At 35.4% G+C, this 25,791-nt stretch overlaps 1 protein-coding gene across 5 annotated transcripts in view; it reads right to left on the bottom strand.

Moving 5' to 3' along the window:
• Nucleotides 1-417: 417 nt before the first annotated feature.
• LOC149218463 (uncharacterized) overlaps nt 418-25,791 on the bottom strand; it is a 277,028-nt gene continuing 251,654 nt past the window's right edge. For all 5 annotated transcript variants that reach the window (XM_089384069.1, XM_089384067.1, XM_089384066.1 and 2 more), the window contains one exon: nt 418-664. In XM_089384069.1, coding sequence (XP_089240195.1) covers nt 582-664 — 83 coding nt within the window. In that variant the 3' untranslated portion in view covers nt 418-581. The remainder of the gene's footprint in view (nt 665-25,791) is intronic.

Below are 25,791 nucleotides of genomic sequence, written 5' to 3'. Positions count from 1 at the left end.
TTCACACTTCTTTTTTGACTCAACGTTAGTGCATGTAGAAGAAGCCTAGATCAAAGTGACACTATTTATTTTGACTTAATTTAGTTATTTTCCTTACCATTCTTTCCCTAAAGAGACAAAGTCCTCAAAACAAAATCAACCAACTAATCTTTAAATATATAAATATCTATAATTAATTAGTTTTAAATATCAAAATATATTCTATATTAATATAATATGTTAAATATGCTATTCTAACTCTAAATCAATCTACAATAAAGTCCACTCCACTGCTCATGCCATGTAAACACATCAAATTGTTCTCCATCCAAGTATGTAGAGAAAGAAATAACATAGGATAATCTACCATGCTATATGGATAGCAATAACACAATGGTTAATCGTTAAAAAACAGAATTCTGAACCAGACCATATAACTATAATGAAAGTGTTATCCTAGTCTCCAAAAGAATTTTAAGAATACATTATGATTATTTTACTCGTAAAAGTATGATTTAAAAAAAAAAAATAGTTGAAAGAAAATATAATGATTATTTTCTCACAAATTTTTGATGTAGGGGGAGGTACTTGAATTCTGTAGATTAGATCACATCACAACTGGTATCAAACATAGAATAAAATTGATTAGAATCAAACTTACAATAAAATTGATTAGAAGAAGTACCTGAAAAAGACAAAAAAAACATATCATAGTTAGCAATTAAATAATACTTCAATGTTAGGTAAAGCTTCAAACACTACATCATTCAATTCCCAGGTTAACTATAGTGAATAATATTTAATATCACGTAAACAACTTCGAACCTATATCATTCGATTCTTAGGTAAACTACAATGAATAATATTTAATATCATGTAAACAGCTTCGAACACTACATCATTCAATTTCTAGGTAAACTAAATTGAACAATATTTAATATCATGTAAACAACTTCGAACCCTACATCATTCGATTCTCAGGTAAACTAATCAGTAGTCTTGGAGGTTATTATTTTGGTCCGTTGGTCAAACAGACAAACCATAACTCCACCGATTCCATGACTGGAAAAGCTATGAATTGTTGTATCTATTGTGTTCAATTGAGGCATGTAACCAATGTTCATTCTGATTTGAAGTATTGGAAGTAAAATACATTAATGTAGTATTTTAGGGTCATTTTAATATTAATATACTAAGGTTTGTTTAATTATGATATGTTTTAGAGTTATTAACTGGAATTCTTTTAAATAATATGAGTTTTTGAGAATTTAACATTCAAAAAACCCTAAGGCACTCTAATTATAAAGAGTTCACAGTTCAAATTTAATATCTTGAAAAATATTAAGGCACTTTAATTGTAGAGAGTTCACAATTTAAACTTACAACTAAAATGTGTTCAATTTTGTTCATAAAGTTATTTTTCACTGCAATGTAGATTTTTTTTTTGGCATCAGAGTGTTTGTATTGTTTTTTTATAGTGGAAATAGATTCAGCATCATCAAAAACTCTATGCAATCAAAATCTTAAAGCTTAATACTACAAAATTTTATCAAAATTTCCACTATTTTCTAAGCAAAAATGTTACCCCTTTATACTACTCTTAATTAAAATAAATTCTTACCATATTTTAAACAAAATCAAATAAAAATATTCCAAAAAACTCCAAAACTTATAACAAATAACTACAACATTTATTAAACTTATATTTTCATAAAAACAAAAATATTTCAATTTTTTTTTTCCAAAATTTATAACAAATAACTACAACATTTATTAAACTTGTGTTTTCACAAAACTATTATATTATTCTTTCAATCTCTCATCCAAATGGTCACTATATACACGTGTCATAGGAAATATGCAAACCTAACTTAAAATATAAAATATAATTGAAGTTATACATGTAGACAAAACGTGTTGAAACCCTGCCAACAACTTTACAGACAAGAATTTGAACTTTTATTGTGCCAGAATATAAACTTATACGAAAGAGACCAATTCAGGATCACCATTTTTTACTTAATTTATGTACACAGTACAGGGGACAAAATTTGCAGATTTACAGTTTCTTTATATGTAACTTTAACGGCAGTACTGCAATGTGAAAATTGATACCAAATGTTTGTCATTCAAAGTTTTCGCATTAGGATAATTTAATCCATAAACGGAAAATGCATCTGCTCTATTTACAGTTAATATTTTTAAAGAGAAGCAATATATTTGAATCAAATATTTATTTTTTCATTTTTATTATTGATAAAAAAAATAGCTGTCTATTAAAAAGGTGTATGTAGATAAATAGAGATATAATGGTAGTGATCTGAATCAATTCTTGTCATGCAACTAAGAAATGGCCTAGTTATTCTATTCTTTTATTAAAAGAAAAAACAACCTATCTAAATAAAGAACAAAACTTCAAATGATATTTTTACTTTGAGAGGACTTTTCTATTCTTCACATTATTATTTAGAATCCATTCATCATAAATAACTCATCTCTTTGATTCATTTGTCATTTTTAATTTTTTCTTTATTTTGACTTTTTTTTCTAATATCTTATTTTTAATGTTTTCCCTGTTTTATTTGATAACTAGTTTATTATTATTATTTTACATGTTAAATAATTTAGGTAATTATAACACTAACAAAATTATTCATGGTAAATTAGCTATTTCATTGGAGAGTATGATCCCAAATCTCACCCTTGATTGTATATTAGTTTATGCATTGATGAGTTAGTAAGCTCTCTCTTTAACTTGTCATTTCTTTAGCAACCACCAAAAACTTATTGTTGTGCTTAAAACCTTAATTTATTTGGTTTTGTCTACTTGCATAATTATCCCAATTTTTTTCTATAAAGAACATGCAAATTTTTGTTCAAATTCTAAACTTAGCTATTGTCTATTAAAAAGGTGTATGTAGATAAATAGAGATATAATGGTAAATTAGCTATTCCACTGGAGAGTATGATCCCAAATCTCACCCTTGATTGTATATTAGTTTATGCATTGATGAGTTAGTAAGCTCTCTCTTTAACTTGTCATTTCTTTAGCAACCACCAAAAACTTATTGTTGCCCTTAAAACCTTAATTTATTTGGTTTTGTCTACTTGCATAATTATCCCAATTTTTTTCTATAAAGAACATGCAAATTTTTGTTCAAATTCTAAACTTAGCTATTGTCTATTAAAAAGGCGTATGTAGATAAATAGACATATAATGGTAGTGATCTAAATCAATTCTTGTCATGCAATTACGAAATGGCCTAGTTACTCTATTCTTTTATTAAAAGGAAAAACAACCTATCTAAATAAAAAATATAACTTCAAATGATATTTTTACTTTGAGACGACTTGTTTATTCTTCACATTCTTATTTAGAATCCATTCATCATAAATAACTCATCTCTTGGATTCATTTGTCCTTTTTAATTCTTTCTTTATTTTGACTTTTTATTTCTAATATCTTATTTTTAATGTTTTACTTGTTTTATTTGATAACTAGTTTATTATTATTATTTTACATGTTAAATAATTTAGGTAATTACAACACTAACAAAATTATTCATGGTAAATTACCTATTCCACTAGAGAGTATGATCCCAGATCTCACCCTTGATTGTATATTAGTTTATGCATTGATGAGTTAGTAAGCTCTCTCTTTTAACTTGTCGTTTCTTTAGCAACCACCTAAAACTTATTGTTGTGCATGAAACCTTAATTTATCTGGTTTTGTCTGCTTGCATAATTATCCCAATTTTTTTCTATAAAGAACATGCAAATTTTTGTTCAAATTCTAAACCTATTGTGAAAAATATCCATCACACACCGCGGCTTGTCAAGGTCACAACTTTTGCAATGTTTTCCATATGATTATACCCACTTTTACCACCTATATTATAATTTTTTTAAAACAACTTTGATTCATTTCCATCCATTTCCATCGTTGGAGCATTTTTTCTCAAAAAAATACCTACTAAAAAAGTCATAAACTAATAAAACTAATTAACTATATATATTACATCAAAACTATGTATACCGCATTACATGAATATATAAACTAGAATAATATCAAATTACAAAATAAAGTAAAAAATAAGAAAAAGAAATTTAAATTCTTATACATAAATAATAAATATTAAAAAATAAAAAATTACTAATAATATAAAAATATAATAATAATTTATAATATAATCACAATATTATAATGAAAGTCTTTAATCTTAGTATGTGGTCCATATATCCATGGCATATATAATTTTCACATTGTTTTTCTATTTAATTATACTTATTTTTACTAATTATATTATAATTTTTATAAAAAAATTCATTATTAGAATAATTTTTATTTTTATTATTATTTACCATATCAAAACTATGCACATCACATTATTTCGCTATATAAATTAAATTAATTTCAAGTTATAAAATAAAAATAAAAAATAATAATGAATAGTTTAAATTTTTATACTAAATATTAGAAAATAAATAATTATTAATATAAAAATAGAAGAAATAATATATACTAATGATAATAATTGTATTTAAGCGTTCAATATAATAAAGATGTTGTAATGTCATGTTTAACATTTTGATTGGGTAAACAAAATGAAAAAAAAATGAAAATATCTCTAAACCAATATTGTAGAGATGTTGTAATGTATTGTTTAACATTTTCACTGGGTCAAAATAAAATAAAAAACATAAAATTAATAATTAAACCAGAAATGCAAATCTCTTTTAAAGTAAAAAGATATTTGATCACACTCAACCCTAGGTAGATCTAGAGTTAAGATGAATCTAGATTGGTAATAATTTATAATATAATCATAATATTATAATATAATAAAATTTTAGTGAATTTTTTTTTTTAATATAATATAATAAATTACAAAGTAAAATATAACAAATTTATAATATAATATAATTAATAAAATATTAAAGAGAAAAAAGTTGATCTTATTTTATTATTATATAAATGTCTACTACTCTCCACTAAGATCAATGCTGTTTATGAGACCTTAAGTAAGAAATTAATTGTGACTCTTTAAACTTTTATTTGTATGATAGAAAAGAAGGGAAATAAGCACTCCAAGATCACTATAATTACAAGAAGATTGGAAGTGTGACAAATGTTGTGGAAATGAGAGCGCAATCTAAGGGAAAGTGTTTTTCATCTTCCACCTTCTTAGTATAGCAAAGGTGATAGATACAATGTGATTGAATTTATTTATAATAAGAAATAATGATAAGAATGTCAAAAAGTGCGCACTAAAATAGTGATGTGAATGTAAAAAAAGCTAGTATTGAAGTGAAATTTTGATAGGAATTAAAAACACGCACTTCCTTGTAATAGGTTACAAGTTCAAATCTAGAGCAAAGTAGCATACCTAACCCTATGTACATTCTTGTATACTTTAGTAGTCAAATCATTCCTGGTGACCTTAAAATAGATTATTATTTCTTATTATTAATATAAATTAACTAGTATATAAACACTGTATATGACCTCCTAGGAGGAAACACATGCTCTTGTTGGGATCATGATTGTCATTAGACCAAAACCCGCAAGTGTTAGTCAACAATCACATCGCCAGAGATAAGGATCCATGAGAGACGGTTAGTCCAAGTCGCGAAACACACGGGGAGCGTTGGTTTATCCAATGTCCAACAATCTCCCCCCCAAGGTGAGCCGAGTGTGTATCGAACTCGTGACCTACACTTTGATACTACTTGTTGGGAATCACGATTGCTATTAGACCAAAACCCATAGGTGTTAGCCAATGATCACATCACCAAATATAAGGATCCATGAGAGGTGGTGAGTCCATGTTGCGAAACACATGAGGAGTGTTGGTTTATCCAATATCCAACAACTCTTAACCATTAGGCCCACTCAAACTCTATATAATATTATTTAACAATATAATAATAACAAATATGTTGTTAATAAATAATGGAAATAATCATCGACTTTCATATGTCCAACTCAATATTATCGTTTACATCAAAGCTTTACATTTTTGTGCTTTATTCAAACACACTTAGAACACATTTTTTGCACCACTTGACACACAATTTCACTCTTGACACATTTTCCTTGGAGTATATTGTTTTGCATTACATTGGTCTTTTGACCTATCACTTCACCATTTATACAGATTTAATAGATAGGAAATGTGGTGAACGCTAGGTTCCCTGAGAGTTCTTTAAGATTCAAGGCCTCCACCCATTTTCTACTGAGGTTTCTATTCTTTTCGTTCTTTTGCACATTGTGTTAGGTTGCCTTCTAGTCCTCGTTCATGTCCATCCACATCAAGATTGTCCTCGGTGATTCCATCCATACCAAATGCTATTTTAGCTACCTCATCAATTATTCCATAATCATTGGAGCTAACCAAAATCAAAGCCTCCCATATATGGCTAATCTAATTATTGATGATCCTTGGTGATCCCATCCACACCAAATGTTATTTTAGCTACCTCATCAATTATTCCACAATCATTGGAGCTAACCAAAATCAAAGCCTCCCATATATGGCTAATCTAAATATTGATGATCCTATCCAGCATGATCCTACTTGATCAACCACATATCCACCAAGCTTCCCTCCGACATTACTAAGTTCAATGGTTATGCAAGATATTTTTTTTGTGAGAATTTTAAATAGTGAAAATTTTGGGAACCTAAGAAGACATAGTGAAGCACTTATAATAAAACGTTTAGACTCTGGTTCACTATAATTTTCAAGTTACATGCTATAAAAGTTACATTTTTTTATTATTTTTAAAACTAGTTTCATACAGGAGTTTTGGATAAAACAATGATATTTGATCCTTGGAAGATCCAAATTAAGTGCCACTAGCTCTGTTAAATAGAGTATGGAACATAGTATTTTAGGCCAAAATTTTAGTAGTTTTAAAAAATTGGACACAAAGAAGTGCGTACAAGTTTGCTTCATTGAAAGAGCCAAAATTAGCAAGTATTGGAGAAGTTACCATAAATTTTTCTTGGCAAATTTAAATTTAGTCAAGCAAGTGGCATTGTAGAGAAGACATCTCAAGCTCCCATGGACCAAAATGTCAAACTCGGAGGTTAAATTTTTTTACAGCTATATAGGGTGCAAGCTTGGCCTACACAATTCTCTCCAAATCATGGTTTTAAAAAGGCATGTTAGATTGGACTTGCCTTTTTATTATTGGAAGATTTGTTCAAGGGGCTTCAAAAGGTGTGCTAAAGAGAAAATAGAGGATAACTTTAAGTAAATATTATTTTTGGCTCACATGGCGAGAGACATTGGAAAAAACTCTACACCTACTAAAATTCCAAAGAACTCATCCATGACTCCTAAAGAATGTGAATACTTAGGACACCAAAGATCCCAATTGAGGAATTAATAATGACATGAGTAATAATGTCTTGAGAATGGTTGATTTAACACATTTGAAAGAAAGATTTAAAATGGGAAATTGAAGATAAAATGGAAAATTTGATAGATCATTAATGGAAGATGAAGATAAAATGGAAAAGGTGATGGATCAAACAATGGAATAATTACAAATTTCATGAAAGATATGCTTTTGCATACCCTCGATGTGAGGTTCCCTAAAAATGATATTGTGACCTAAGGAAATCATGAAAATAAGAACAAAATCAATGAACCCCAATCATATATGGAGAAGCTTTTAACACATTTGGCTAACACAACAAACGAATCCTAGAATCATCATTATTGATCACTCCAAGATTTAGATCATTGAGGGTTCAAACTAGGACCAAGGAACTACTTAATTCCAAAGGTCGATATGAGGAATTTTGATGGGAGAGATCCTATAACATGGGTATTCTAGATGGGGCAATTCTTGAATATACACCAAGTGCCAACGATTACTGCTCAAACTAACAGGGCTGACAACATTCAACCAAGCCTGCTAAATGCTAATAATTATTAGGAACACACCCATTATCATCTCAACGTATTCCTCTAGCTCTAGGTTAACTCTTATGAAACACCATGGGTGATATCCCTACAAATACACATTCAACCAAAAGTATAAGTAGACTAGTGCCTAAGTACAGGTATATGGAAGAGGTAGGAGTTAATTAAATAACAAAATATTATCTAGTAAATGATGTAACAACAGAATTATATTGCATACCAACAAAGAAAATACTCAATGGATCAATAAGATAAGGTTGAAAAGGACAACAAATTGAATATAGAGACTTCTTACCACAATAGGAAATGATTTGGAAATGTTATGCCTATTTTACGTGGTTGTAAGAAGGAGATAGGCTTGCTTTTCAAAGCTATAATTTGTGTAATTTTAAAGATTGCACCAGGACAACAAGTAGATGACCACTTCAAGGGCTCAAAACTAGTACTTGGTGGACCTAAAACTCAAGGGACTTGGTTACACGTGTTAGTACTATGAAAATCCTTTCCAATAAGCGTAAGAGTACCAAATTTGGATGAGTAGTTGAAAATATATTCAATTTTCAAGTTAATTACTCAAAAAATGGCCCTTAACTGTGAGGCCTGAAAATTGACTTAGCCCAAATGAGTGATTAGACCTACAAATTGTTTTGGTCAACCAATGTATGATCTAAGAGAAATGAATAGTCAAATGAAAATCTCTTTAGATCAACTATACATGATACAACAAGATTGTGCTTGAGTTTCATGTATTCCAAGGCAAGGGTTTGCCTCTAATTGCTATAAATAATTTACAAAACCTATAGTAAGTCTTAAAACACTTGGAAATGATGTTAGCACAACAATGTAAAACAAAACAAAGGGGTTTGTACAACCTTAGGGCTTCCCAAAAGTGCAATTTATGGTGGTTTATCTAATGAAAGTAATCAATTAATACAAAATAAACCATGGCTAGTCACTATTGGAATATGTTTTTGTATCTTCTTACATGATTCTTTTTGGAATTTTTGGAATATATATTTTTTTAAGGTTTTTTATATTTAATGCTACATACAAATTTACAAAAAATTACTATAAATTTTGAAAGATATTTGAAAAGAGTTTGATTGCAAATTGTTGTAATAAGGGTACGATCCCTTTTCTACAAGAGTCAAGTATAGGGAATTATGTATACTTTTAGATTTGGTATCAAAATGCTTAAGGTTTCAATATTAGGTGGAACACCAAGGATACAACCCTAGAATCAAAACAAGACAAGAAATTGAACCAAAATCCTACTAGAAGATATTCCTATGGAATGAATCCTGCAACCAAGAAATCAACAATTATACAAGATAAGGTTACTCTCAAGGGGAGTGCAAAACATGTTCCAAAAGAGAACAACAATATCTTGTATGAATTAAGAGAATGATGTGAGATAGACCCTAGACCTTCCTCTTTCAAGCCTTCTTGAATCGATTTCCTTAGCCTTGTAGTAACTTTGAGATGCTCCACAAATTGTCTTTGAATATTTTAGATCAACCAAGCAAGAGAAGAGAATTCACATGTAAACCCTTTTGTCTCATGAAAATTTTCACATTTGATTAGATAGCTCAATAAGTTCACAATGATTTTCCAAGGAGGAGAAGGCCTATATTTATAGATGAGGCTCTTCAAAATTTCCTCGGTCTCCCACAAAATAAGTAACTTGACATTGAGAAAATGCTTGGAGTCTAAGTTAGAAATTTTTTTTTTTCAAATTTATATTGAGTAAGCCCTAGATGGAGGCAAAATGCTAACATCGATGTGGCCAAGAGGGGTTGTTTTGACTTTAAATGGCCAAACGTTTCACAAGTGATTGCATGGATGTCTCGCTTGCAAAAATGGCTTGAATCTGACTTGAAAATATTGAAATGGCCATTCGGGGCTCTCCTTCATGCATAAGTTGCTTGAAAAAAGGCTTATTCTTGTGTAAGGAGGGCTCAACCTCCTTCCTTGGTCCTCAATCTTCCCAACGACTACCTTGAGAGAAAATGCTTGGCTTTAACCTTTGACTTGATATTACTTTGCTTGATTTAGCCATTGGGGGTTTACTTCATTTCTTCCTGTCTAGCTTGGAGATGCTTATTTTGCTTGCTTGGAGGACTCGATCTCCCTTTCTTCCCTTGGAATGCTAATGGCTAGGTTGGTTTGGAGCACTTTGACCTCTCCTTTGAGTGATTTTGAGTTGAAACTTGCACCATTATACTTCAATGTTCCAACTTTATTTTGATCATTTCCTTTTATTCCATCCAACAACCAAAAAGAGAATGATGTCATGCCCCACGTGTGGTACAAATGTTTAAAAAGGCTTGATTTGATGTCACTTTTCTTGAGCATTGAGATGATTTTTCTTGGAGATGATACTTGCTTGACCTTTCTTCTTTATCGACTTCATCATTAGTATTCAAACATGGTTGCTTGCAATTGTTAGTTTTTGTAGCATATTATGGATGAGTAAACAATGATGTGAAGCCAAGCAGAGCAGATCCATGAAGAAACAGGAGCAAGAAGCCAAGGAGCAAAGCCATCAAAAGAGGAACGCATTAGAGGAGTATTGCAGAATATCAGAGCAGAGAATATCGGAAGTCACGGGAGCTATCAAGAGAAGCATATCAGAAGAGTTCATCGGAAACAGGTTATCAAAAGCCATCATGAAGCCAAAGCGTAAGAGGAAGAGGTCATTGGAAGCAAAGAGGAACATACCAGAGTAGAGAATATTGGAAGTTGTTAGCCGTGGAGTCGTATTGGATGGCGTTAAGAGATGAACGGCGGAGATGAGTTTTTCGTTCTAGCGGAAAAGGAATCCGGAGGAGAGTTGTGGAGCCGTCGATGGTAGAAGATCTACGGTCATCGGAAGCGAATCAATTCGAGGCGTTAACCAAGACGAAGGACGGATTTAAAGCTATAAGCAGGATTTCGGGCGGATGCAAAATGGTATGTGGTATTTAGAGGAGAGCGCCAGATTCCATTCAATGGTTGACACGTAGCAACTAGAGGAGAGAGAAAAATCGCTCATTTTGGGCGGGTAACTCTCGTGCAAGTAGTCCACTTGAAATCGCTGTAGACTGTCGGATTTTGGGGGTAGAAATCTACGGTGGAGAATGAACCCAATAAAGTTAAACCTCGGGAACTGTGTCCAAGCGAGTTACGTCATCACCATTGTAATACGCCCTAATGCTATATTGCGTCTGCCGTATTGGAGGTTATGCATCGCAAGTTATAAAGGAATGGCACACTATAAACTGTGATTACGATATATATATACGGACCCGACAGAATTATTAAAAATAGTTTATAATCATATCGCATCCAGTAGGGGCAATCGGTAATCGGCCATCAACGATGTTATAGGCATGACGTATAAAAGACCTCCAAAAACTTGCGATTGCGATTGAGATAGTGACGTGGCTGGTGGGACCACCCATTATATATTTCTAACTATGTTAATGGGGCATCGGCTAGGTTGCAATTGCGATTGCGGGATTATTAATGTATATTGTATGAATATTAAAAAAAGGGGGGCCTCTCTGATATTTTATTTAATATGCAACATTATTGTAATTCGGCCTCTCTTCCACATTAACGTGTCCTGTGAGTATTGATGGATTCGAAGAGATAGAGGAAGCCGAAGAGTGAAAGCAGAGGATGCTGAAAGATCAAGCGAGCATTGAGGAAGACGAAGCTCAAGCAAGCAAGGAGGAAACCAAAGGTTAGGCGTATCAGGCATATAAAATAGAGAACAAAGAAAGTTTAGTGTTACTCGCGAACTGTAAGAAAAAAAAGGAAGCCGAAGTTCTGGTAGAAGTGGAAGGAACAGGAGGACAGAAGTAAGTCACAGGTCCAGCAGGGTTGGGAGCAGAGAATTACAACCAAACAGATCCAGACAGTTTACAACAGAGGATTGGAGCCCTTGAGGTTGGTGCCTCAGATCTGAAAGGACTGATGTCCTGGGAGTTTGTCCTCCTAAATTCGAGGTTGGTGGCTTGACAAGACAGAGTTGGTGCTTTGGAGGTTGGAGCTTCACAAAGAGTCCAAGTTGGTGCTTGGCAACTGATTGAAACCATATATATATATAAGCATCTATTCCTGTTATCTATTTCTGTGTTCCAAATATAAATGTTTTTAACTGATAAAAATGATAATTGAAAAGAAATACTGATTCACCCCCCCCTCAGTATTTCCAACAATTGGTATCAGAGCGAGCTTCTTCATATCAGCCTAACAGCTTGAAGAAGGATTCTTAGTCATGATGAGAAATCAAGAAGTGTCAGGAAGACCTCTTCTATTCGATGGCACAAATTTTGGTTTATGGAAATGTTGAAAATGGCAACAAGAAATGCTAAAAATAGAAGTGCTAAAAATAACAATTTGGGTACCAGTGATGGATTGAGCAATAGGGAATAAAAAATGGAAGCGTTAAAAATATCATTCTATTTTTAGCAGTTCGGGATGGATTCCTATTTTAATCAGTCCCTGGACTAAAAATAGGAAGTAAAATTCGAATTTGAACTTAAAAGCTATTTAAAAATATATAAATTAATTCTCCATGAGTTAATTAGTTGTGAAAAATCAAACATGAAGTCTATGTGAGGACATGCAATAGTTTATCTATTAATTGAGGAATTTATCCATCAGTTAAAGAGATAAGGATGAGTACTAATTTGAATAGTAATTAGTTGGCACAGTTAATTGAGTCAAGTCTAGTTAGATTAATTTAACAATTTGTTAAATTAATGAGAGTTTAGTTAGTTAATGCTTGCATGCATGTAACTATTGTATTTCAGATAACTGAGTATTCACTCATGGATAACTCATGCATGTCAGTTCAGACAGAGACCAAGTTGAGATCAAAGAAGGGACAATGTACTATCAGTTGGATGAAATTTTTCCTATAAAGGAAGCTCATCCATGGATGAGGATTTATCTCCTTCAGGGCTGCGTAGTTGGATCAGAGGTTAGTGAGTGTGTGAAGAGGCCAATTCACACAAGTGGTTGCACCAGACCCCAATCAAAATTGCGCAAAGAAATAGGAGGCTTGGAGGGCAGACCAAAGGTTAGATAGAGGCCTTTGACTGTCTATGAGCAGCAGAGGTATTGCAGAGAGAGCAGGATAGCTTTTGAGCTGATTCTTTTTGTAATACTGGCTATATTTCCACTTGTATGATAATACAGAGTTGGGGTTTTAGGCTGAGGCTTTCCCCGGGTTATATCTTCTATGTTATGTGTGATTGATTCCTTCTTATCAGTTATATGTGTTCTTATTGATGTTGCTCATGTTCGATTAAGCTTCCGCTAAATTGGTTGTAGAAGTAGATCAAGTATTTTGCTTTAGTCTATTGCATTATCAGGTGATCTACAGGTGGGAAATTTCTACAAGAAAAAGAGAATGTCCTACTACTTAATGTCCCTTGGACCTGAAGTTTGGCATTCGGTCTTAAATGAGTACATAGCTCCTTCCACTCTTCCAACAGATCAAGACGAGAGGAAAGTCTACGTTGCAAATGCAAAAGCCTTAAACTCCATCACTAGTGGAATCATTGATTCTGAATTTACAAAAGTCATGAATTGTAACTCTGCCAAAGGAGTATGGGATAAGCTAATTAGCTTATACGACGGGGACTCCAAAGTCAAGAAGGCAAAGCTTCAAACTCATAGAAGGCAATTTGAAAGTCTGAAAATGGATGATGAAGAAGATATTGCATCATACTTTCTTTGAGTCGCTGAAGTGGTCAACTCTCTTAAAGGATTGGAAGAAAACATTGAAGAAAGCACCATTGTTCAAAAGGTTTTAAGATCTCTCCCAGACATATTTGATTCCAAAGTAAGTTCCATAGAAGAAATGAAGGATCTAGATACTCTCAAGATGGATGAACTCCATGGAATCCTCATAGCCTATGAGATGAGAAAAGGTTGCCCAAGTTCCAAAGATGCAACATTCAAGGCCTCAAAATAAAAAAAGGGGAAAGAAATGAATGTCAATAGTGGTGACTCTGATGTTGAATCTGAATTGGCGCAATTTGTATGAAGGCTAAAGAAAGGATCTAAGATAAAAGGTAAATACCCTCTTATTTGTTTCAAATGTGGAAAAATAGGTCATTATGCTGCAAAATGTCCTCATAAGCATGATAGTGATGATGAAGAAAATTCTAAAAGGATGGTATTAAAAAAGAAAGGGTTCAATAAGAAGAATTTCCTCTCTAAGCAAGATGAGTCTGATGAAGATGAATTTGTAGTCATCAAAAAGAAATCAACTAACTAGTTCCCTCACCGCAAATAAGGTAATGAAGAATCAGATGAAGAAAATGACCATGCTGGAAGCCAAGAAGTATTATTCATGGCATTCACAAATGATGATGACTCAGGGCTAGATGGAAATGTAGATGAATTATTAATAAGTGCCATTGAAGAAAATGAGAAATTATGGAATAAAATCATTTCTCTCAAGGTAGAAAACGAGGAAACAAAAAGAAGGGAAGATCTCTTGAAAAATAAGCTAAAAGAAAAAGAAGAAGCTTGCAAAGAATGTGAAGCCGAAATAGTATCTATGAGGAAGGAATTGGAGCAAGTTAAAAAGGGTTGAAAAAGCTCTCAAATACTTGACACTATTTTAAATAATCAAAAACCTCAACATGACAAATCTGGAATAGGTTTTAAAGGAGAATCATCAAGTACTAAGAATAATGCAAAAAGCTATGCCGACGTACTTTCCAGCAACCCAAAAGAAGAAAGATTATTTCATCAAAGGCTCATCCTAGATCCAAAGAATGAAGAGAGAGTAACTCCAAGGAAGAATGTTGATTCGAATCATGGATGTTACAACAGATACAAAACAATATTTCATCAAAGGCCCATCTCAAATCCAAAGAATGAAGTGGGAGTAACTCCAAGGAAGAATGTTGATTCAAATCATGGCTATTACAACAGGTACAAAACTATCTTTTTTGGGCATTGTTTCCATTGTAAAAATTTTGGTCATCAAGCTAGACATTGCATGGCTCGTAAGAATGACACACCAAAACTGAAGGATCAAATAAACAAACCATATGGCCCCAAAGGGCAAGGAAAAATCAAGACCTACAATTCTTTTGATCCCTTGGCCAAATTTGATCTGATTTGCTCATTATGTAATAATAATGGACACAATGAACAAAATTGCCCACTCAAAAGAGGAAAAGCAAGAAGTGAGAATCCCAACACGGATAAATGTGGCCTAGCTTTATGTGCTCAAAATAATGAAAATCATTGGTTTGTGGATAGTGGGTGCTCTAGACACATGACAGGGGACAAAAGGAAGTTTGTCTCATTGAACAAAAAGGAAGGAAATGTATCCTTTGGAAGTGGATCTGCCAAAATTGTTGGAAAAGGAATTGTTACTCTTATTAATGGAAAAGGAAAATCTCAAAATGCTTTGCTAGTAAACGGGCTCAAACACAACCTCCTGAGTGTTAGCCAAATCTGTGATCAAGGACATAATGTTGTCTTTAGCACCAAAGACTGTGAAATAAGGAACTCTTCCTCAGGGGAACTTGTGGCGAAAGGGGTTAGAACACCAGACAACATCTACATTCTGAACAAGATTCAAGAAGATAAATGCTACTTAAGTCAAACAGATGAAAGTTGGTTGTGGCACAAGCGACTTGGACATACAAGCTTCAATAACTTGATCAATATCAGCAAGATTAAAGCAATACGAGACATTCCAAAGTTATTCAAACCAAATCAAGGAATATGTGGTCCATGTCAACATGGAAAGCAAACCAGAACCAGCCACAAGACCAAGGAGTTTTCTACATCAAAGCCTTTGGAGATCATCCATGTTGATTTATGTGGACCAACTAGAACTCCGACACTCCAAGGAGAAAGGTACTTTGCTTTATTTGTTGATGACTATACTAGAATGATGTGGATATATTTTATAAAATATAAATCTAAAGCATTTGAGTGTTTTAAGAATCTTAAAGCTCTTGTAGAAAATGAAAAGGACTCAAAGATTAAGTGCCTCAGAACAGATAGAGGGGGAGAATTCACATCAAAAGAATTTAATGAATTCTGTAAAATACATGGAATTAAAAGAGAACTCTCTGCTACCAGAACACCCAAGAAAAATGGGGTAGTTGAAAGAAGAAACCGAACAGTTCAAGAAATGGAAAGAACAATGTTAATAGCAGCTGACTTGCAGCCAAAATTCTGGAGAGAAGCAGTCGGGATAGCTGTCTATACCTTGAATCGAACCCAATTAAGAGCAAATAATGAAAAGACTCCTCATGAATTATGGAAAGGAAGACCTGCTTTAGTAAAATACTTCAAGATTTTTGGAAGCAAGTGCTTCATAAAAATCAATGATGGCTCACCAGGAAAGTTTGATTCTCGGGTTGACGAAGGGATCTTCCTTGGATATTCTACACAGAGCAAAGCCTACAAGTGCTACAATAACCGACTATGGAAAATAGTGGAAAGCATTGATGTGAAGATTGATGAAGACCTTCCAGAGAAAGAAATTGAAGAACATGAAGTTGATCCTCTCATTGAAGAAGAAGAACCTGAAGAAGAAGAAAAAAAACAAGAAATACCCAACGAAAAAGAACCATCTCAAACTCCTTCAAAGATGAAACTTCTCCAAAAATATCACCCAGAAGAACAGATTATTGGTAATATAGATGAAGGGATGCAAACCCGAAAAAGAATGACAAATGCACCAAAGAAAAATGATATTTCTCTTCTATCCATGATAAAACCCGAAACATTTAATCAAGCGAGTAAGGATCCTCATTGGGTAAAAGCCATGGAAGAAGAAATGTCTCAAAACGAGAAGAATGAGACATGGACGCTGGTACCTCGTCCAAAGGACAAAAACATAATAGGAACTAAGTGGGTGTTTAACAACAAAATGAATGAAGATGGACAAATCATTAGAAACAAGGCAAGGCTTGTTTGTAAAGGCTATTCACAAATTGAAGGAATTGACTTTGAAGAAACATTTGCACCAGTAGCTCGTGTGGATGCTATCAGGATGTTCTTGGCATTGCTTGCTCAGAAGGATTCAAAATCTATCAACTGGATGTACAATCAACGTTTCTGAAGGGGGAACTCAAGGAAGAAGTCTACATGGAGCAACCAGAAGGGTTTAATCTAACAGAAGAAAAAGACTTTGTTTGTAAGTTGAAAAAGGCATTATATGGGTTGAAACAAGCTCTTAGAGCTTGGTACACAAGATTGGATCACTATCTACAACAACAAGGCTTCAAGAAGGGGGTGGCAGGAAGTAATCTCTACATAAAGATGGATGAGGATAAGTTACTAGTCACACTTGTTTATGTTGATGATCTGATTTTTGCTAGTAATAATGATGAGATGAGCCATGAGTTTTCTCAAAATATGTCAAAAGAGTTTGACATGTCAACGATAGGAGAGTTATCTCACTTCCTTGGACTACAAGTATCTCAAACCACGACAGGCATGTTTATATCTCAAGCCAAATATCTTAAAGACATGCTTAAAAGATATGGAATGGAAGACTGTGCACCCATGAGCACACCTATGACCACAAGTTGCAAATTGAGCAAAAATGATGACTCCCCTCCGGTAGATGCAACTTGTTACAGGTCAATAATTGGAGCCCTTCTGTACTTAACTGCTACGAGACCCGAAATTATGCAAGCAGTAGGAATGGTGGGAAGATTTCAATCATCTCCTAAACAATCCCATTTGTTGGCTGTAAAATGAATTCTCAGATACCTGAAAGGAACTCCTGATTTCGATCTCTGGTACCCTAAGAGCTCAACTCTTACTTTGACTGCATACACTGACACTGATTGGGTCGGAAGTGTCGATGATTGGAAAAGTACTAGTGGAAATGCATTCTTCCTGGGAGACTGTTTAGTATCTTGGCTCAGCAAAAAACAGACATCCATATCACTATCTACAGCTGAAGCCGAGTATATAGTTGCCACAGATTGTTGTACTCAAATACTATGGATGAAGGAAGCTCTAAAAGATGTCAACATAGGTACAAATCAACCAATTACCATCTATTGTGATAACACAAGTGCGATCAACCTCAACAAAAATCTAGTGATGCACTCAAAGACCAAACATATACCAATCAAGTATCATTTCCTTCATGAACAAGTAGCTGAACAAAACATCATTTTGGAATATATCAATACTAAGGAGTAGATCGCTGATATTTTCACAAAACCTCTTCCTCGAGAAGCATTTGAACATCTTCGTCAAAAGTTGGGAGTTATCTCTTTAGCATCACTTAAGTTGATTCATAAAGATGTTGCAGGACAGGGGGAGCAATTCGACAACGGGAGTCCTTGTGCACTCCTTTGCCACTGACAAAGGGGGAGATTGTTGACCTAGATTGTCATTGATGTCAATATGGCAATATTCTGGATGAGTAAACAATGATGTGAAGCTAAGCAGAGCGGATCCATGAAGAAATAGGAGCAAGAAGTCAAGGAGAAAAGCCATCAAAAGAGGAACGCATCAGAGGAGTATTGCAGAATATCAAAGCAGAGAATATCGGAAGTCACAGGAGCTATCAAGAGAAGCATATCGAAAGAGTTCATCGGAAACAGGTTATCAGAAGCCATCATGAAGCCAAAGCGTAAGAGGAAGAGGTCATTGGAAGCAAAGAGGAACATATCAGAGTAGAGAATATTGGAAGTTGTCAGCCGTGGAGTTGTATTGGATGGCGTTAAGAGATGAACGACGGAGATGAGTTTTTCGTTCTAGCGGAAAAGGAATCCGGAGGAGAGCCATGGAGCCATCAATGGTAGAAGATCTATGGTCATCGGAAGCGAATCAATTCGGGGCGTTAACCAAGACGAAGGACGGATTTAAAGCTATAAGCAGGATTTCAGGCGGATGCAAAATGGTAAGTGGTATTTAGAGGAGAGTGCCCGATTCCATTCAATGGTTGACACGTAGCAACTAGAGGAGAGAGAAAAACCACTCATTTCGGGCGGGTAACTCTCGTGCAAGTAGTCCACCCAAAATCGCTATAGACCGTCGGATTTTGGGGGTTGAAATCTACGGTGGAGAATGAACCCGATAAAGTTAAACCTCGGGAACTGTGTCCGAGCGGGTTACGTCATCACCATTGTAATACGCCCTAATGCTATATCGTGTCCGCCGTATCGGAGGTTATGCATCACAAGTTATAAAGGAATGGCACACTATAAACTGCGATTGCGATATATATATATATACACGGACCCGATGAAATTATTAAAAACAGTTTATAATCATATCGCATCCAGTAGGGGCAATCGGAAATCGACCATCGGCGATGTTATAGGCACGATGTATAAAAGACCTCCAGAAACTTGCGATTGCAATTGAGATAGTGACATGGCTGGTGGGACCACCCATTATATATTTCTAACTATGTTAATGGGGCATCGGCTAGGTTGCGATTGCGATTGCGGGATTATTAATGTATATTGTATGAATATTAAAAAAAGGGGGCCTCTCTGATATTTTCTTTAATATGCAACATTATTGTAATTCGGCCTCTCTTCCACATTAATGTGTCCTGTGAGTATTGATGGATTCGAAGAGACAGAGGAAGCCGAAGAGTGAGCACAAAGGAAGCTGAAATATCAAGTGAGCGTTGAGGAAGCCGAAGCTCAAGCGAGCAAGGAGGATGTTAAACACACACATGGTAGCAGCAGAATATTAAAGATAAGCAAGAGAGTACATCTATTATTAACAAATGATATACATTTATAGTACATTCGTGTGACCATTGGGTTCCACATCCCAAGGTCTCTTGGACTCTCATGGCTGTTCACATTCTACACCAACCCATAGAGGATTAGGTGTCCAACATTCCCCCCCTTAATCCGAAGGGTTATGTATGAGTCCAAGAAGAGAGCTGTAATACAAAACGTGCAAAAATGCATGGTAGCACTAGGTTGAATGATCTGAAATGTTGGTATAAAGGGAGATGGTTTAAGGATGACCACCAACACTGGAATGCTTAGTGCAGTTCCCAGAACTCTTCCAAGTCTGGCATGAAGCTCAGGTCTTCTGCTAGAGGAAGTGCTCCTGATGTTTTGAAGAGGGAAACCTTCAACCAATAAAGGGAGGTCTCACCCCGCATAAAAGGGAGAACCTCAACCTAAAAAGGGAGGTCTCAACCTGTGATGGTTTAAGGATGACCAACAACTCTGGAATGATTAATGCAATTCCTGGAACTCTTCCGAAACTGGCAAGAAGTTGAAGTCTTCTGCTAGAGGAAGTGTCCCCAATTCTTTGAAGAGGTATCACCGACTGAAGGCATGCTCAGGGGCATCTTTGTCTCTGGTTACAACTCTGAATCTGGTATGGCAGGTTGTGGCTCAAGCTCACTTGATGTGGTGTTGAAGCTTGTAGATGATCATCATTTCTCCCCCTGTCAGATACAAGGTGAGATGATGGAGAAAAATCAACTGCAAGACTGTTCAATACTCTAGAACAAGTTCGGACATATGATTGAAATATCTTTTTAGCTGTTGATGCCCATTGCCAAGAAGCGATCCATCCAAAATGAATCTTTGTTCTTGCAGGAGGTTTGTTTCTGAAGCATCTGTTTGAAGAATGATTGGTTTTATGACAGTGCTTACATGGATGAAGATCAAAACAATGATATTTCATATGGCCAACTCAGTCACAGTGTTGGAATTTCACAATCTGTCGCTGTTGCTGTCGCTGTGGAGGAAGGGAAAAATCTGGAACAGTTGAATGTGAACTGTCATGAAGGAATTCAACACTCTGAAATTGGATGGGCATTGAGTAGTCTAGAATATGAAAGGACACGTCATTCTCATATCCAAGACCAGTTCTATGCTTGTTGTGGACAAGCTCTTCCCAAGGTCTGATGATGGGCTTGGGAAGTGCAGACTGAACTTCTGCATCTGCATGTGACTTTGCTGCTTCATTGGGCACTGGATCTGAATTTGTAACATTATTGACTTGCTGTTTATGGGAGTCTGTTTCATTGTTCTGAACAAAAACAGGTTCAGAATGACGACTCCATTGTTGTAATTCTGCTTGCTATAGCTGAGATTCAAGCTGCAAAAATTCAATCTTGTCTTGTGCATTTTGCAGACATATTTTAATGTTGAAAAGATTGTCCTTGGTGATGTTTACCATCTCATCTATAGTGGAATGTATCAAGGTATTTAATAAACCTAATACATCACCAATTAGAGCCATTTTCACTTACAACAAAAGAGTATTGAAGTAGCTTTGCTTTTTGTAAGCTAGAAAAATAGAAATTAATAGAGTGGTTTGGATAATAGTCTCTAGATTGTCAAAATTTGCAGCAATGTCTCTGAAAAAGGACCAAACGATCATACAACTTGTTTGCAGTTATCTTCAAAATAACTCAAAAACAATGTTGGAATAAAGCTTCAACACAACAACCCATATATGTAGGACTGCTCAATATATAAGCAATGACAATTTTGTTATCAGAATTTTAACGCACAAACTTCAATGCATTTAGGACTCCATGCATTGAAGAGCTTGTCATTGATGAATCAAGTTGGGGTCGTGGTGATATCAATATACATGCGCCATATCATATTCAATATGCAAAGCCTGATATTCTTGATTGGCGAGGTCGGTCACCACTACCTGCGCCTTCTCCTGAGGAAAGGTCCTGGGAAACTCTTCGTGAAAGCAGAGAATATGGATACAATATATCAGGCATTCGTAAAGATTTCGAGAAAGCAACGGGAAAGATTCTGGATGAGCAGCGACTGGGATTTCTAAAGATAATCGATCTTGTGAATGAATGCAAGGATGTTGCAGTGCTCAAAGAAGTAAAGAAGTGTTGCCACGTGGTGTTCCTTGTTGTTAAACCCAATAAACAGAGCAGCCCGGGCCTTCAACTCTTTGGGCGAATCCAAATTCTAAACCCAAGACAGAAACAGATCCAAGATTAAAGCTAAAAGCCTCGGCGGATGACTTTAGGAAATATATACATCAAATGGTATTCACTGGTCAATTCTCACAGGGTTTCTTGATGTCTACTCTGCGTCAAATATTTGAAGAGCGTACAGGAAAATTTCTTGATGTTCAACATCTTGGTTACCAAAAATTGTCTGAGCTTGTTGCATCATACAGTCACCTTGTATCAGTGAACAGTTCTGGCCCTGGACCTGTGCGATTATTTCCAGCAGGTTTTGTGCCCAATAATCCCAATTGCATTACAACTATCAAAGAATCCTCCATGAATGTACCCTATGGTGGTAGTAAGGCACTGAAAGAAAAAGCAGAAGTGTACAACATTTCCTTTGGTGGAAGTGGCAAAGGAATAGCAGAGAATATAACCTTGAAGGAAAATATATTTGATGAATTGTTCTACATACAATCTATTGATTTGCCTCTTGCAATGGTCGATCCTGAAAGCGAATTGCTACCTTCTATGCCTGAGACCTCAACAAAAGGAAAAGCCGAGTCTCCTTTTCAAGAGCATGGTATGGTAGCGACAAAGGGGACTGCATATGGCAAAGATAGTGTAGTGAGGAGGCGTGTAAGAGGAGTTTACCAATGGAGACACAGTGAATTTACCAACGCACCATCTTGCAAAGCAATGTCTCAACGCAGCAATACATCTCCTTCATCAGTAAGATTATTGTTGAATACAACATGCAGTAATGCACTCAAGGCAGAGAGAGGTTTCAGTCTGCAAAAGATGCACAACAGAGGGACAAATCTGATAGGAGTTACAGTACAAAAAATTAATTTGAGACCTGCGCAACTAGGTATGAGGGAAAGATGTCAGTTTTTCTATATCAGTAAAATGGGCAAAGCTGCAGGACAAGCATGCACATAAGGACCACAAAAACAAGTGGCTCACAATTGAGTAGGGCGGGAGATCGCCTGCTATGATACCATGTTAAACACACACATGGTAGCAGCAGAATATTAAAGATAAGCAGGAGAGTACATCTATTATTAACAAATGATATACATTTATAGTACATTCGTGTGACCATTGGGTTTCACATCCCAAGGTCTCTTGGACTCTCATGGCTGTTCACATTTTACACCAACCCAAATAGGATTAGGTGTCCAATAGAGGAAGCCAAAGGGCAGGCGTATTAGGCATATAAAACAGAGAACAAGGAAAGTTTAGTGTTGCTAGCGAACTGTAAGAAAAAAAAGGAAGCCAAAGTTCTGGTAGAAGTGCAAGGAACAGGAGGACAAAAGTATGTCATAGGTCCAACAGGGTTGGGAGCAAAGAATTACAACTAAACAGATCCAGACAGTTTACAGCAGAGGGTTGGAGCCCTTGAGGTTGGTGCCTCAGAACTGAAAGGATTGGTGTCTTGAGAGTTGGTCCTCCTAAATTCAAGGTCGGTGCCTTGAAAAGACAGAGTTGGTGCTCTGGAGGTTGGAGCCTCACAAAGAATCCAAGTTGGTGCTTGGCAACTGATTAAAACCATATATATATATATATATATATAATTGTACTTGATTTATTGCAGAGATCATATTAATAAAAGCATCTATTCCTATTATCTATTTCTGTGTTCCAAATATAAATGTTTTTAACTGATAAAAATGATAATTGAAAAGAAATATTGATTCACCCCCCCCCCCCCTCTCAATATTTCCAATACAAAAATCGTTTCTGGAAATTCCACCTAGAAGTGACTTAATTAGATTATTAACCAATTTTTAATGTTTCCTAAGTCTAAATTTAGGAAAACTGGTTAATTAATCAATATTGATTAACTCAAGGTGAGAATCATCTAAAAACTCACACGGATTGATTCCAAGATGATCCTATCCATTGATTAAGTTTTGATCTTGGCCGTTGGAGCTCCAACAATGGATTATAAGAGGAAGTCGACGGGAACTTGGAGGATACACTTGAGAACACCAGAAATTCAATTTCCTTGGCAAATTGATTTCCAAAGTAGCAGTAGTCAGCTGCCGGAGAGCTAGAGATCAAAGCAGTGAGTGAGGGGCAGTGATAGTGAGTCCGTAGGTGATTTTCCAAATCCGTAGAGTCAACTACAGGAGGGCCGAATTTCCTCAGTGAGGTTGCACAAAGGCAACGTAGAAACTTCAGAGGTAGTCGTTTGCTTTGGCCATATAGAGGGTCAATTCAGTTGCTAGAGACCAGAAAGATTTCCGGAAGGGACCAACGAGTCATTCTCATAGGCTGAATTGGGCATATGACTTGATCAGTTGCAGTTCTAGGCAGAGCGTATCAGTGGTTGTGCAGGCTTGACGCAGGGGTTTCGTGGACCCATTTAGTGCCAGATTTGGAGTCGGATCAGTGTCGGGTGAGACAAAATTTGTCTCACTAATTTTTGTGGCCAGTTTCTCTTGTAGTGGATTCCCAGTTTGTGCACCCAAATTGTACTCAAATTTTCGCAACTACTTAATAATAAAACCCTGATCTGCTGCACCAATTTTCCCGCATTGGGTTTTTCTGGGGACTTTTGTCCAAAAAAATGGTGTTCTTTTTATGTGTGCACGCTAGCATTTCTGAGTTCCAACGTTATTTTATTTCCACAGATTTTATTTATGAAGGTTGCAGTGTGTTTATTTCGATGTTTTCGTAGAAATTAACTGAATAATTAATTTATAAGTTTGAAGAAATAATACCAATTGCTGCAATAGGATTCCAATTTGTGGAATTTTCACATGGTATCAGAGTGTAAGTGATCAATTGAAAGCTCAAAAGCGAAGGAAAGAATTTCACTGCTCAGAAGGAGCAACATGCCGAAATTCTTGAGGCAACGCAATTCATTGCCAGGAAAGCCGAGTTGCTTGGGGAAGTTTGAATCTTTTTTTTTTTTTTGTTAGTGCAGGAGGCAAAAAAAGTTCGAATCTCCTAGATCAGTGATTCTAGTAGGCAGAGGGAGTTGCAACAACTCAGTTTTTTGTTGAGTAGATTCCTGGTTGGACACAGAGGGTTTTGATGCAGGTTGCAGAAGTAGAACCAGTGTCGGGTGGAAGAGAAAAGCACACACAACACAGGGAAAATTTTCCTCAGGGAACTTTGCGTCTCGAAAGTTCGAATTTCCAGTTCCATATTGGTAGTAGCAGCGAGCAGAGCCACACATTCCAGAAGGGAGTGCGAATAACATAGCAGCAACTGAGCACAAGGAAAGAGGGAGTTTTCGACAATATTAGAGATGGCCACAACAAGACTTAGAGATCAAGATAGGTTGTGTAGAAATTTCACCGTAGATTAAAATGATTATGCGATGTACTAAAGCAAAATACTTAATCTACTTCTGCAATCAAACTTGCGGAAACTTAATCGATTTTGAGCAAGATCAAATAGAACACATATAATAGAGAAGAAGATTCAATCAGACATGAAACACAGAAGAATACTCTGGGGAAAGCCTCAGCTAAAAACCCCGCTATCTGTATTATTATACAAGTGGAAATATCTCAGGATTACACAAAGCTTTAGTTCTCTCAGCTATCCAGCTCTCAGCACAATCCCTCACTGCTGCTCATAGACAGAATAGACAACACATCTGCCTTCCTTCAGTCCTCCAAGCCTCTTCTTTCCTTGCGCAGTTTCTCCTGGGTCCTCTAGCTGTATCCTGTGTGATTTTCACCTCACACACTGCTCTGACCTTTGAAATAACTGCACAATCCTGAAGGAGTTAATTCCTTCTACATGGATGAGTTTCCTTTATAGGAAAATTCCTCCAAATGATAGTACAATGTCCTTGTCTTTAATCTCAACTGGGTCTTTCTCTGAACTGACATGCATGAGTTACTTATGAGAGAATATTTAGTTATATGGAGAACACTAGTTGCATCCATGCATGCATTAATTGAACTCACAATCAGTTCCACAAACTGTTTGGAACTAATCTAA

This window comes from Pinus tabuliformis, chromosome Q, assembly GCF_031772625.1.
Source record: "Pinus tabuliformis cultivar Carrire ecotype Pingquan chromosome Q, CPIR1, whole genome shotgun sequence".
NCBI classification, from domain to species: Eukaryota; Viridiplantae; Streptophyta; class Pinopsida; order Pinales; family Pinaceae; genus Pinus; species Pinus tabuliformis.
This window is presented reverse-complemented; position numbering and strand designations above follow the sequence as displayed.